General features: G+C 36.6%; 1 protein-coding gene across 5 annotated transcripts in view; it reads right to left on the reverse strand.

Annotated features, from left to right (window-relative positions):
• Positions 1-15,068, reverse strand: part of SNX29 (sorting nexin 29) — a 100,563-nt gene that overhangs the window by 71,743 nt on the left and 13,752 nt on the right. For all 5 annotated transcript variants that reach the window (XM_032703714.1, XM_032703718.1, XM_032703719.1 and 2 more), the window contains 6 exons: positions 13,966-14,344; positions 13,093-13,211; positions 10,447-10,528; positions 9,860-9,942; positions 1,804-1,867; positions 449-577 (listed from right to left, as the gene is read on the reverse strand). In XM_032703714.1, the coding sequence (XP_032559605.1) occupies positions 449-577; positions 1,804-1,867; positions 9,860-9,942; positions 10,447-10,528; positions 13,093-13,211; positions 13,966-14,344 (856 nt within the window). The remainder of the gene's footprint in view (positions 1-448; positions 578-1,803; positions 1,868-9,859; positions 9,943-10,446; positions 10,529-13,092; positions 13,212-13,965; positions 14,345-15,068) is intronic.

The following is a 15,068-nucleotide window of genomic DNA, read 5'->3' on the forward strand; positions in this document are numbered from 1 at the left end:
TGAAGGGATGGATAATCCATTCTTTACTGCTTACACACCTGAGGGCACATACAGAAGGGTATCTGTGTCAGCACTGACATATGTTATATAACTGAAAGCACTAAATAAAGACACAAATATTCCTACTCATTTCAACTGACACTAGGATCACTCAGCACAGTGGCTACTTACTGGAGTAAGAACTTGCTGGGAGCAGAGGGGTCCCCAAACTAATCTCGGTGTGGTACTACATAAACCACCTACCAAAGGAAACACTGTGGAGCAATATTAAAATGAAATAGCTTCCAAAACAAGTCCACACTGGCTCCAGATCTGACAGCTAGAATCCCAACAATCCAGCTTGTGTATTTTGGGGGAAGAAAAAAAAAATCATTTTTCTTGCATGTAGACTTTTTTATTCCCTTGTTCCACTGCAGTTACTTTTTGAGACCTTTTCAGCCCTTCTTACCGTGCCAAGGCCTGGACTTTGGTGGCGTGTCGCTCTTCCTGCTCTGCTACTTTCCTTCTCCAGTTGTCCATCTCCTGCCTCAGTGCTGCTGAGAGCTCCATCTCTGCATCCAGCAGATTTCGCAGGGATCTGGAAGAAGGCAACAGCCTCTGGTTTGAACCCTGCAAACACTATTTAGTAGTTAGAGTATATTCTAGGAATCACAGAGTAGGTTGCCTGAATGACACCATTAATGCAATCCTAAAATTTCATTATTCGATGGAATAAGTTCACGTCATTTGATTATACAAAGACATGAAAAGCTACAAGGAAAAAGACCCAATCTGAGCAGTTGTAAATGCTTACTATTAATTTCTATTACAATCTCATCAACATGCCCAAAGCACAACCTATTATGGGATCTACTGCACCATCACACAGAAAGAATTTACTATTTAAAAAAGTTTATAATGTGTTTTCAGTGCTTCAGTGCAAGTCCATACATCTCAGGAATAATCTATAGGCAATATATTTACTGGCAAGGGCAGGAGACAGACATGTCTCTGCTGCAGATCTCTGTGTAAAGCCTTTGATGAGATAGCAAAGGTCAGCACGATGCATAATGGAAAAACCCAAAGCATTCTGCCAAAAAACACAAAGCTGAACAGGGCAATAACTTGCAATTATGGGAGTAGGAAGAAGAGGAGGCAGGAAAATAGAATCAGTTGGTAGTCTCGGCATTAAAAAGTCCCAAAACATCTACAGGAAAATGTAAATTACCAAACATTGAATACATTTGTACTTTCATTCATCTAATTATGTGTTTCAATAAACTAAATAAATACAAAGTAGGTTTGATGACATTTTAAATAAGAGACTGATCATTTTTACATTTACCTCATCATTTTGCCCCAAGTGAGCATAAAGACCCTCACAAATGAAAGCCACTTTCAGCATTACATTGTCAGCCATCCTACATCAGTTCTAAACCAGAAGAGGAAAAAAAGACATTTTCTGAATATTTGTAAAAGGGCAAACTTTTGCTCATTTGGAAAGTTGTCTTAAGAAATCTTCAGAATTTTTTGGCTGTAAGTTTTGGTTTTGAAAAAACTGCAACTGCAAAAGCTGCCAAAATACAAAGATTTATCTGTGATTAAACTAAACTAACTCAAAGGAAGAAGCTGACCTGAAAACATTACTTTCAGTATCGACATTTAAATAGTGAAGTATTAAGTTTACCTTTCGCAGAAAAATAACATATACATCAAAAAGATTACACAAAAATTATGTACAGCTTCACACAAAGGACAGCTTGTATTAAAGAACAGATTTTTTTTTTTAATTACAGTCCCTCTTGACTTAAAAATGAAAACTACCTGTTCTGCTCTTCCAGTTCATCCTTCCTATTCATCATGGCCACGATAGCTTGACGAAGTTCATCTAAAGAGAAGGGAGAAAAAAGATTCAATGTCTGTGTGCACTTTGCTCAGTTCAGATCTAGAAGTCATGTACACAGGCAACACACTCCAAATGATGCCAACACCATTTGCTATTCAGCAAAGCACATAAAAACACCCTCAATCTCATCACTAATTTGAGCAATCTTTCAAAACCGGGGTAATTTAACACCGTATCAGAAGAATTGATCAAACCAAATGAGTCTGCATCTGGCTTTAATACCAATGTTTACAAGTGTGCCCTGGGTGCAGCTGGTTTGTTTTGATCACAGCTGTATTGCAGAATGCACCTTCTCACTCTGTGCATATTAATGACATACACTGGTACTCGTTCAGCTCCTTCAAACTGCTTCTTTTCCTTCCTATAAATTCTGGCACAGGAAATATCACCCTTACAGGGAGGTGGGAATAGAGAGAATGTCACTGCTTCTTCATGGCATTTCTTCTCAAGCTCACTCTTAAATACGGGATTTCTGAATCTTGTAATTTCCTATAAAAACCTTCCTATTTTTAAAAAATACCTTAAAAATACTTTCTGTCATTACATCAAGAATAAAAATTTTAAAAAACTCAACTGACAGAATTTTAGAATTTTTAAAGATTTCTTTAGGTTTTAATATGATACCAGAAAAGCCAAATACCATACAGAAAAGTGTCAGCTCAAAGCACTGCCTCACCTGGAGTCCTTCTGCTGAGGTTTTAGTAAAGGTTTTACCATATAACTGTACAGATGCACCACGACTACTTACTATAAATTTACAGAAAAATATTAGGACTTAATCATCTAATCTAAAATTATAGATTTTTGACTTCCAGGTCTTGCATGAATACATGAAATAAAAGAGGTCTTCAGAGATTTCAGTGGCTTCTAGCAATCATCAGGATGGACACATATCATCCTAAACCAGATTTTTTTTTAACAATTGCACTAATCATTTCACATATATTAATCAATAATTTTATGAGTGCTACAAGGACACAATTATATTAAAACATCCCTCCCAAGAGTTAAATTAAATGCTCTCATGTTTATATATAATAAATCAACCAGCTCTGTTTTGCAAGTATTCAACAAATTTGTCAACAAATTTTGTGTGCTTTTACTGAAAACATACCAACAGAACTGGTACTACTTGTTTTCTTCCAGCAAGCAAGGCCAGTGGAGAACTTTTTTCCCTTTTCAGTTCACTGATACCCATATCTTTCTTAGTATTTTCTACAGTTACAGAAATTTTTGCCCATTCAAGAAAAACTTAACATTGTGCTGTGGATCAGATGAAGTCTGCTAAATCTAGTAGTGGCCAAAACATGAAGGATTCATGTCAGTCCAATGTATCAGTCAGTGCTGCAGACACCCCAGTTCCAGTCTGGCATTGGTAACCTCCAGGTTAATCCCACCCTTGCAGGACTGCAGGATTCAGTAGGGTTCTCCTATCATCTGAAATCAGCCAACTCAAATTTCTCCATGCTAGATTTTTTCCAAAACATTTGTGCTTCTTTGGCCATGAAGAAAGTAGATGATTATATTTCTACTCATTTCATATTATCCATATTACAGCTTAAGAACTAACTGACATTAGCAAGAAACATTTCAGTAGGTCATTAGGGGGATTTTGCAGTTCATTAATTCAGCATAGAAAGAATAATTATTTTTCTACAGAAAAAAAAAAAAAAGAAAAGAAATCCAAATCTTGCAGAAAAGCCAAAAGTGAACTTTGTGAGTATTAAATACAAGCATACATTAAAAAAAATCTGGAAATTTCTGCTTTCTCATATTCAAAACCAAAGCTGCAATTACATGAGTACTTTAACCAGTCCTCCTAAGGCTGTGCTTTCAAGCAGAAAGAACATTCCAGTTGCCTTTTCCATCATTGCCACCACCTCCCTTGTTGTGGCACTGGTGTCCTGGCAGGACCTGACCCAGCTCAAAATTGAGGGTGTATTTCTTTTTCTTTTCACACAAGCAGTGGCCAAGTGATCTTTACTATTGAGTTTAATGCTGTTGCTGGCATAAGGCACACAGCAGAAAGCAGTAAAGGCAGAACACCTTTCTAGTTAATAATAATGGGGAGTAAAAGGTGGAATATCATTTCTGGCAAGAGTAAAGTTCACATGGCAATGAAGTGTCCAGGTAACCACTGTAATTTACATAGGAATTGTAGAAAATCTTAGAATTGAAAGATTATATATGACAAAATACACTGTGCTCCTTTATTTTCATCACTATTTTTCAAAAGATGGTCTGTAATAGCTTTGATTGACTACCACTAATTTGGGGGTGGCTGAGGGGGGTGAGGTGGGGGAACAAAATAAAAAAAAAAAAAAAAACAAACCACCAAACCCTACACTCTGAGATTTAAGTATTATATTTAGCTATAAAATATCAAACTTGGTGATAATGAAACTCAACACACTATTAGTATTATTTTAGTCATGATGAGACACTGCCACTTTGAGGGCAGACTGGAAAGGTTGGGGATTTTGAGAGGTTTTTGTTTGGGGTTTTTTGGTGGGAATTTTTGGCAGTGGACAATTGGTGGGTTGTAACAGTCCTGAAAATGTAATATGCAATGTTGCCAAAATGTCAAAATGGACCACAATCCATCAGCCTATCTGTGAAACAAACAGCTGCTCTAAGGATGAGGAAAACAGAACAATCCAGGAAGTGTTATATAAATGTATAACACAAGCAAAAGGATCCACTGAAGGCTTTTAGTACAGTAACACTGTAACAAAATAAAGATCCTGAACTACAATGTTGAATTCAGAATCCTTCTCAAGAAAGCATCACGCCAATGGTATTTTAAATATTTCAAATGTGTCATTAAAATATGATAATGCACAATCAACAGTTAGTTGCTATTATGTCTCTAACTGAATAAATTAAAGCTGTTGCTACTCAGACAAGTTATTGCAGTGCTGGTTCTGCACTTACTCTGGGGTGCCTACTCTGCAATAATTGCCTGTGTGCATACTCAGGGGTTTAATGCATACTCATTTATTAACATTTAAACTGTGAAGCTATTATAAATTGTCTCCATTTTGTCAATTTTACCAGCCTATTTAAACTGTAACCTTAACTTGCCTAATAACTTAATCTTCTTTTCCTTATTCCATCCAGAATCTTCCGCATGAGTGGAGACCTGAAATCCCACCTTCTCACAGTCCCCTCTCCCACACACACAAAAGCAGAGCACAAAAGCAAGATTCTGTTAAAGGTCATGGTTTGCAAAAAAAGAAGAAAAAAGATTCTTGAAATAGAAGATGTTAAAATACTTTTCTATTTCCATTTGCCTTATTTTTCTGAGAGTTATGGAATTGACAACACTATAGAGACACAACAAAGCAGAAACTCCAAATTTCATTATCACGTACAGGAAAAAAAATCAATGCTTAATTTAGGATCACAAAAGAAAACACACCTCATACTCAGTATTCCTTGTTAAGTTAGTTCAATTACAGATACCAGTGGAGACGTGGAGGAAAGCTCAACACAAACCACTGGTCTGGTTAAGAGACCAGAGTTCCCAGGAGGCTGGTACAGCCTGTGCCTACCCACGCAGCATGGTTATACTTATGTTGTTTCTTCTTGAAGTGATGAGTATTAAGGAGCCATATTTTCTACAATTTCTCAAAACAAACACGAGAACTATACAATTTATCATCAACACTTCTTTAGCCTCTCCATCCACAATAAATACAAAAGAGCAAAACATTATTGGCGTAATTAAATAAGTAAAAAGTTACCAAGAAAAAGTCAGAAACTTTAATTCCATGATCTTTTGATGTAAGAAACTGAATAGAACTAAAAGGGCACCATCCTATTTAATTCAGGTATAACATTTAAAACTTTCAAAAAATTGCAATTTATGACTTTCACTTATGCTCCTGGAAAGATTTCAGCAGCATGTCAGACCAGTCAGCTGAATGCAAACAAAGTAAATCCAGTATCATACACTGAGGCAGGTTCCCTTCAAACCTGCCAGAGCACCCACAGTTCATAAGCTTTTGTCTGTTATGCTCGCCTCCAAGATGAGTGTATGATCACAACCTAATTTTTCCAGCAGACTTATGCCTCATACATTGTGTGGGTTAGAAAAGGGAATAAATTTAAAAAAAAAAAAAAAAGTCAGGGTTGTAGCAGTAACCATAAATTTGGTGTTTTCTGACTTCTGGACTTCACAACTTCAATCTTTCTCCCCCCTCTCCTATTTTTTTTTTTTTAATAAAACAGTAGGAGGACAGCCAAGTATTCTTACTTCATGAAAGTGTTTGATGTTAGACTTTATGTCCTACTTTGGAATTGCCTTGTGCTTGACATGACATTTATGTTCTCTAAAGTACCATTAACAAAAAGTGATACACTACTGCTATTAAGGATCAGCCTCCAACACTAACATATCTAAAAATGAAGTGATAATCAGAGTTCTGTAAAGACAGATATAAGAAAACCAGTGAAGACTTTCATATTATGTAACCTTAGGGGATATTTTTGCAACAACTTCTTGAAAAAAGGATTCCCATGTGCAAACCAGTAATTCCAAACTATGTCTTTCTTTATAAGGTCACCTTCAGAGCATGAAATACATTATGCTTTAAGAAACACCTGTCAATTTTCCAGCAACCTCCAGAAAAGTCATAAGTTTCACAACTTATGTTGTTTAGCCCAAAAGTGGATAAGTATGTTTTGCAATCACCTGTTATGAAGAATGAGCTGTAAGTGAAATCATCTCTCAGAGAACACAAGGTCATGCAGAACTCCTCTGCAATCCTGCACACAAACTATCAGGGTGGGCTGGGAGCAGTCTCCAGGAATGATTTTTTTTTTTATTTTTATTTTCCTCAGTGCAAATTTACACAGATATTTTCAGAGACAAACAAAACTTCCAGCAGATTAGTTACATCCTAAATCAGAAGTCTGACCTTTAAAGACATGAAGAGCTTTATGCTCCCTAAGCTGCCTGCATGAACACTGGCTGTTAAGACTTTATTTAGTGCTCAAGAATCCAGTAAATATTATCCTGTCATGTCACTATTCATAGGGTAAATTTTAATAAGAAACAAATTAGACAATTCAGTGCTGGTTTTCTACTGCATAGAAGGGTCCTGATCAAAAATAAGTCTAAGATGAACTGCAGCTTTGCTCTCACCAATGAAATACAAACATTCTCTTTCCACAGCTGTGCTTTCAAAGAAGTCACGAGAATTTAGTACCTGTCAGTGACCAGTGGCAACCAGGTGACAGAACAGGTCAGAAGCTGTTTAGAGGACACAGAAAGTACAAACACATACACCCTCCTATTGACTTACACAACCAGGATAAAAATATAATATGTAGGTTTGATTATTCAGTAAAGTCTTTGGTGACTGTGAAAAAACAGGGGTTTTCTCAAGAATACATGAAAAAAATATGGAATGACGTACAAAGCTACAACCTCTGTTAACCTTTGTGGTCAATACCAATTTTAAAAACTGAAGAAAATGAGAGCGGAAAAACTAAATTACCAATTATTTACTAAAAATAGCACTATAATAAAAGAACCCTGCAAAGAAGGACACAAGCAGCATCCTTCTCAAATGAAAGTTTTGGAACTTCTTTTTTTTCCCCACTGCAAAAACAGAACTAGGAGACTTGTGCTGGTAGGACAGACTGTTTTCCACCAAAACAATGCTGAAAATATAATCTTTCAATGGCAACACTCTGGAACAGACAGAAACGTTTGTGATCCAAATATGATAAATATAATTTTAAAAAAAATTGGAAATGTACATAATAGACACATATATATAAAACTTCTGAAAAACTTCATTCTTAATAAAATTGGTTCTAAGACATAATGATCTGTAAAGTAGGGCAAGCTTTCAAAAGATGTCTAAAATACACAGCAAAAGTAACTCTATGGATTTTGATTTCTCTTAAGTGGTATTAGTATTTTTTGAGTTGTATCTGCTGCTGAGTTAACCTATACCTTACAAATGCACGAGACGTGAATTCAGGAAAATAATTCAAAATAGCAGAAATTTTAAATTACAGCTTCTCACAACATAATTTTCTAGCTTGCATATCAAAAGAAGCAAGAAAAGGTTAGTACTATACTAGTAAGTTGGAAAGGAAGTAGGAAAAGAATAAAATTTTAAAAAAATTAATTTCAGGCTTTGTCTCCAGAAGTAAGAAGCACAAAAATCCAGTCACTGGAGACCTCACAGCTTTTCTCACTGCACTACTGCATTCCATTTTTCTTGCCTGATGTGTTAGAATCAGTTGCTATGCAACCAAGCTATAAGCCTCACCATTTAATAATTCTTCTGCTAATTGCAATAGAGAAAAAGAGCTTCAGTGTCTGACTTTGTCATAGCACTGAATTCTTCCTGTACAAAGAATCTATGACCAATAACAAACTTGAAAAAAGCATTTTTATTGAGTGTATCTGGGATCAGTTATTACACAGGTATTGAATAATACTATAAATGCATATTCATCTGAATTTTGATTATAATTATGATTATTTACTAAGTGTCCTACTAGCTTTGTGGATGGTTTTGAAACGCTTCCCTTCCCCAGTTCCTTCCCCCAAAGCCTTCTCTGAAATGGGAAACTAATGATAGCGTGCATGCTTCTGTTGATCCCGTGTTTCCATTTCATTTACAAATTGCCAAGTACCAAGAACTGAAAATCTGAAGATTTTCTTTCTATTTTATAGCTGCCTTACCTACACCTCGGAACTAACTGAGCAACTGAAGGAGACCAATTGCGGCCCCTGCTGGTACCTGACACCTACAAAACAACAGAATCGAGAGAGGGCAGCAACACCAGAAACATTCCCATTGAAACGCTGTAACCCAAAATATAAAATAAAAATGTAAGAACAAAAGGATATCGTAGTAATAACATCGGCAGAGAACATCTAATGACCAGGTATCACGGTAACTAGCAACAGGAACTCCATCTACACCTTCAATTATGTCTCAGACTGGTTTCCCACTTCATGAAGGACTTTGCAAGAATGGATTTTTCAGCTTTGTAAAGCTCAGCCAGCAGACCAATGCCAGAGCCTGGAACGTTGCCCAGTGAAAATGCACTGTCTACCTCCTTTAACACAGGTTGACACAGGACAGCATTTGAACATGACTTCAAAAAATGAGATTAGAATATCTTAAGGGTTCACCAGTTTTGCTGGTTTCATGATTCAGTTTCAGTAAAGAATTTTGGCTACATCGCTTTTAACTTCCCAAATGTCATAATTTAAAACTTGTACACATTTAAATTTAAAAGAAGAAACAAACACGCACCCAAGAGCTTTAGGAACAAAGCCAGTTCAGTTACAGAACATTCTGTACTGTGAGGAACATCAACACATACTGGCTCACGTGTTTGGACAGTCAGTTTAGGAACTAAGTCTTTGTTCTACAAGAAAATAGATTAAAGATGGGGTAAACAATCTGCCTGTGCTTCTATTAATCTATTTCTACACCAAAGGCTACTTTATCCTGTCTAGTTCTACTCTGAATACAACTGAAAATATGACTGTTCTCCACCTTCATCTTAACTAAAGCTTTTGCATATGAAAGCCCATATTTATGTTTGGAACAGATTTTCATATCAAAATCACAGACTGAGTGTACATAGAAAGAATTCTGTGTTTGTTTGGTTTTTTCTGACTAAGTATAAATGAAAGCAGGAAAAATAATTTTAAGAGCTTGCAGACATTTAAAGATGTTAATAAAATTAAATCATTGTTTTTCATTTAACTAGAGGCCACATCTACCATAAGGATATAGCAGTTCCAATGAACCCTAACCTGGGATCTACCAATACAAACATCATTTTAGAGCAGTTCTTCCTAATGTGGTCAGCACATCAGAAATGAAGTGCTCTATTCCTCTCTAAACAGATCATGCTGAAATAAAAATAGAAAGAATTATAGGTCTTTCAAAGTTATTTCCATCAATCTAGATACATCAAGGAAGTACTTACTAATTGTCATGGATTCTGGCACAGTGGCTGAAGGCAACATACTGCTTAAAGTATTCACTTGTGCTGGAGGACTGACTTCCACTCTAGTCATAAAAGTACAGAATAATCAATAAATGGAAACAAAATCCTAAATTCAAATCTTAAGAAAAAAACTATTCCAGAAACTAGAACTGTCATGCTATTCACCCATATTTAATAACTTAGGTTTAACTATCCTTTAATGCATCTCCTGGGAGACTGATTTAAGAATACACACAAAAAACCTCCAAATTAGCAGGTCATGGAGAATAAAGTAAAAAAAAAAAATAACATAAAACCCAAAATAAAACTTATTTTCAAAACCAGGAGGCCAAGTCTGTCTGTTATTTGACAGGACAATGTGAATTCTTCCAGATAATTAGGAGAAGGTCAGTATATGAAATAAGGCAAAAAGGGAAGTGCAAGTTTTTTGCATCTGTCTTTCCAAACATTTGCACAAGTACCCAGATGGGTAGTTGGTTTTCCAGTGCTGACTGCATTAGGTAACAATAATAAGTTGCCAGCTACAGGGTGAAGGTTTTTTTAAGAAAAACATATTTGACACATACCTGTAAGGGAGATCAGATCTTCTGGGAACCAGTTCTACTGGATGAACAACATGTTCATGCCCCTCTCCATTCTCCAAGTTATCTGAAGTAGAATGCACAAGCATTAGCTTTCTTCAGTTTACAGTACTTTAAAAAAATAAAACATAAATCCAGAAGGAAGATAGTTACATTTTTAAATAGAAATATTCATCTTTAGTAAAGACTGAAACACTTTAAATTCTTTCTCCAAAGTTGGCTTCTGCATATTCACCCCGAATGCCAGCAGGATTGTGAAGTCCCTTAGGAACACATCAAAAAAATCAGTATTGCACAATTCCTACATTTTATATGTACATTTTACACTAACAGTGTTGCAAAGCTATGAAGAGACTTCTTACTGATGTTATTTTTGCAAGCCCCAGGACTTCAACCTCCACACGCATCTGCTACTCATTACAAATCTGTTTGTGACTTGCAGAAGAATTTGTGGTTAGTCCCCAGCACGTGAAACCTTGCAAAGACACCAGTCCTTTATGTATTCCCAACAGAGCACCATGGCTTTTCTCTGGCCCCTTATGTCTATGTAGTAAACACCAGGAATCAGACAGATGAGACATTGTCTAAAAAGCATGAATAATACGCATCTGTCCACAGATCCACAACTGTTGGGATCAAAATATACACATCACTGGGCCTGTCATTAAGGAAGTTCATGTGGAAAGAAACAAAAATCATATTTTATTGATGTTTTCTGCATCTCACTATGTAAGGGTTACAAAGTTACTATCAGACAGTCCTAAAATCATGAACTAAAATAGCACAGATTTAAAAAGCAGGAATTCTAGGAAAAAAGTTAATAGGAATGAGTTATGTCAGAAAGACTATGGAGGAGAAAATAAACTTTTTAAGTTGTAGAGTTTACTGAAGCTCAGTTCCTAAAATGCATACTCCATTTTTGTTCCAAGCAACTGATTTTTGACTGAGGCTTTCTCATTCCTAGTTACATGGAGATATAATATGCCCTGACACATCCCTGAAGCACTGCAACAGACTAAAACTGAAAACACAGATATTAACATACAACAGTATAGATTAAGCTGTAATCTATTTCAAATATATGTCTTGTTATTTATCTGTCTTAAGACCTATAAACCAAAGCACTGGGTTAAACTATGTATTTTACAAGAGCTATTTAAGATTGTTTTAGCAAATGGTGTCATAACAATAATGAGCTTGCCAGTTACTGGGCTGAACTGCCCTCAGAATGAGCTAATGCTCATTTCTTCTCATATCATTCATCTGTAGCACAAGTGTAACTTCCAAAGTCAAGCAAACAACTGCCTAAGGCAGCTTTCAATCTCATCAAACTGCCAGCAGGGCTGAGGAGAGGGTGACTGTATCCCTGTGTATCCCTGTCCCTCCCTGGATGGCATTTGGGATGCAGGATGGGCCGTTTGGTGCAGCCCTGCCTGCCCAGCCTGGCAGCTCCACACGGGCACAGGGGCTCGGGGACAGCACAGAGAGCTGAAATCAGGATGTCAGACAGCAGGGCCTGGGCTGCTGTTTCCTACAAGTGATGAAGACCCCTTTCATCAGCCCAGGGTTGGATCACTCCAGTTTGCAGGATGGACCACAGGGGTTATCACAGAGACAGAAGGAGAACTGAAAACGTCTGTGTACTGTGCCAGAAGGGATCTGAACGGGCCTGTGGATCACCTCTAGTGGTCTGAGCATTGTATCCAAAACAGTTCTGAGATGAAGCAAGATCAAACAAGGATCTCTGGTATCTTCTCAATAAAAGTAAGCCCCTGTTACAGCTATTGTCCTCCTGGTCATCTCTCTCCATCTTGGCTGAGACTCCTGCCTTTTGATTTCAGCTACAAACTCCAGCTCACAGTCCTGATGCCTTGTGACATCTACAACTCCCACAACAACTGTGAGTTCCCATTCCACACACCACCACCCTCCATAAACAGGGACAACTGTATCCCAGATTTCAACCTGTGGATGTTCTCTAGCAGTTTCTGTATAAAACTTAAACGAACATGATGCCACAAACTATGTGATGTTTTCTAAATCCATTCCTTCATAAACTGAAAAATGTGGCAGTGCAAATAAAAAATGAAAATGTACTTTCTATTTTTATTTTGAACCACTGCCATTTCTTATAAGGTACATGTTTTAAAATACAGCAGAGGGCAGTACAGCCTTATTTTATGATTCACATTTTAAATCACTGAATTTACAGAACTGAATTACACTTTTTCACAGGCCTTCAATTAACAATCCGTGTAAACTCTTGGTGCACAAAATGTACATCCAAAAAAACTAAATATTTTACAATGAAAACGTTATTTAACGCCACTGATTAGTTTTTAAATGGTCACTGAAAAAATGAGCATACCTGAAGTTTTAATAAAATACCATACAAGACCACAGTTTAATCCCAGCAAAACTCTGGCTTATTTTGACATTGACAAATCCTCCTCAACTAAATAACTACTGAAATCAAGAACTCTGATTCAGAACGAGAATGAATGTTAATTCCTTTCTACCCCAGATACACAGTATGTTCTATGTCCTTACAATCCTGTTATTTCTTGCCACTGTCCCGTGTTAGAAATTCCATTACAAAGGTTGCTGGAATCCTGTGAATTAAATACCCACCTGTCTGGGAGTAAGAGCCAACAGCACTGACAGGGAACAGCACATCTGAGTCATCATTGAGGACCTGCAGAGGAGTCCAACTGCATATCTGAGAGTTGCAAGTGCCTATTTCATGAGTCCTAGATTTAAAACAAACAAGCAAACAAAACAATCTCTTTATACAGTCAATATCCATGTTCATAATGCATATATTTCTTCCAGAGATACTACTTAAAAAAAAAAATCTCTGCTTCAATCTGCCTGGCAGTTTCTTGGCCGGCCGTACATGAATCCATTAAAGATCAGACATTCCAAAGTAGATGAGACAAACAGTGCTTGCCTTTTTCTCCAAACAATTTTCTTTGTCAGAAAAAAAGAAAGCATACTAGTATTTAAAATTATTCGTTCTCTCTTGGTTTTGTCTTGGTTAACTATCTCCTCTTGTTTAACTATCTACTCTGATGTAACAGGCTTACTCTGTTTAAAATACATGTTTTTACTGTGAAGCCAAAATAGAATTGATATCATATGAGAATAAGGAAACATCAAGTAGGTCAGAATTATAGCCAGGCTATATCATGCAAATATTTAAACAACTGAGAACTTCAAGGAGAATGAGAAAACTAATTCTCAAAATTTTGGTTTTTCAGTGGAACTCAGAAGCAAAATATCACCACCACAGTGGCCCAAATGGTTTGAACAATGATCAAGAAAAAACAAGGAAAAACAAAAAAAGGGAAAGAAGGTTGAGGAGCAGCAATAGGGGGCAAAAAAAAAAAAGCAGAGAAAACCTATGGTTCAGTTCAACACATCGATTTGCCAGTGCCCATGAAGAAAAGGGAAGGGTGGATGGGAAGCATGGAGTTTCCCAGCAGCTCCTGCACTATTACTTACTTTTCAGAAGCTTCAGTTTCACCTTCTGTGCCTTTATTTCCTAATGTTTTTCCATACAGCTCATCCTCATCTGCATCTTCATCATCAATGCTCTTCACATCCAGTTTCTGGTACTCGTACTCTCCATTCATGAGGGAACGAGGCAATGAATTGCTCTTCCACGAACTGTTACTTTCATTCCCGTTCAAATTTTTTCCAAGAGTGCTTTCAGATGAGGACAATGCAAGGACTGAGGATCTGTCTACGCTCTCCTCTGAGCTTTCTCCTGTAATCAGAGTCTTTGTAGAATCCCCCAAATTTTGCTCATCTTCCTCTTCATCAAATGAGATAATATTGGTCACTCTCTTCTTCTTTTTTCGATCTTTTTTATATCTCAAATCTAGTAACAATACAAAGTTTTACACAGTTTAGAAGAGAGAAACAATATAGTAAATCTGTTTTTTCCTTAAAAGAGCTCATGTACTAAATGACTTCAGTAAAGAAAAAGCCACTTAGATCTACAAGGCATTCATTATCTTTCCATACACACGAGCTTTTAAATCTTTAATTACCCTCTTTATTTTATCTGCCTTACATAATTCAGATTTCAGAAAACATTTTCGAGGTGCATTCATAACATTATTCAATTGGAACTGGAAAAAAAAGTTGAACAAACTCATAGAACGAAATTTAAAATAAAAAGTTAGCCTTCCTGTCACTTTCTCCCACGGAATACACCTAATGCATATTCTAGTGTACATTGCAGAGCATGTCTACCCAACAGAGAAAACATGAGACACTTCCAGAGAGAAAAAATTAAAAAGAACAAACTCACAACATGAACAAAATCCACAACTTGCAATCAAATAAAGGTAGTTTTGTCTACACTTTAGAAATTGAGCAGCCAGCTCCCAGAAAAAGAAACTAAACTTGCTCCCTCCCTCGGGTAATTAGCTCTTGGTCTAGAAATACACTGAAATCCTTGGATTACATCAGATCTATTCAGTGACAGCACCTTTTTTTAAATTATTACCTATTCTCACTAAATCCTATGTGCACATGAAGCTGAAGTTGAAGCACGTTAAGAAATATCAGAAATCTACTCCCCAGACAACTCACATTGG

Source organism: Chiroxiphia lanceolata, chromosome 16 (assembly GCF_009829145.1).
Source record: "Chiroxiphia lanceolata isolate bChiLan1 chromosome 16, bChiLan1.pri, whole genome shotgun sequence".
NCBI classification, from domain to species: domain Eukaryota; kingdom Metazoa; phylum Chordata; class Aves; order Passeriformes; family Pipridae; genus Chiroxiphia; species Chiroxiphia lanceolata.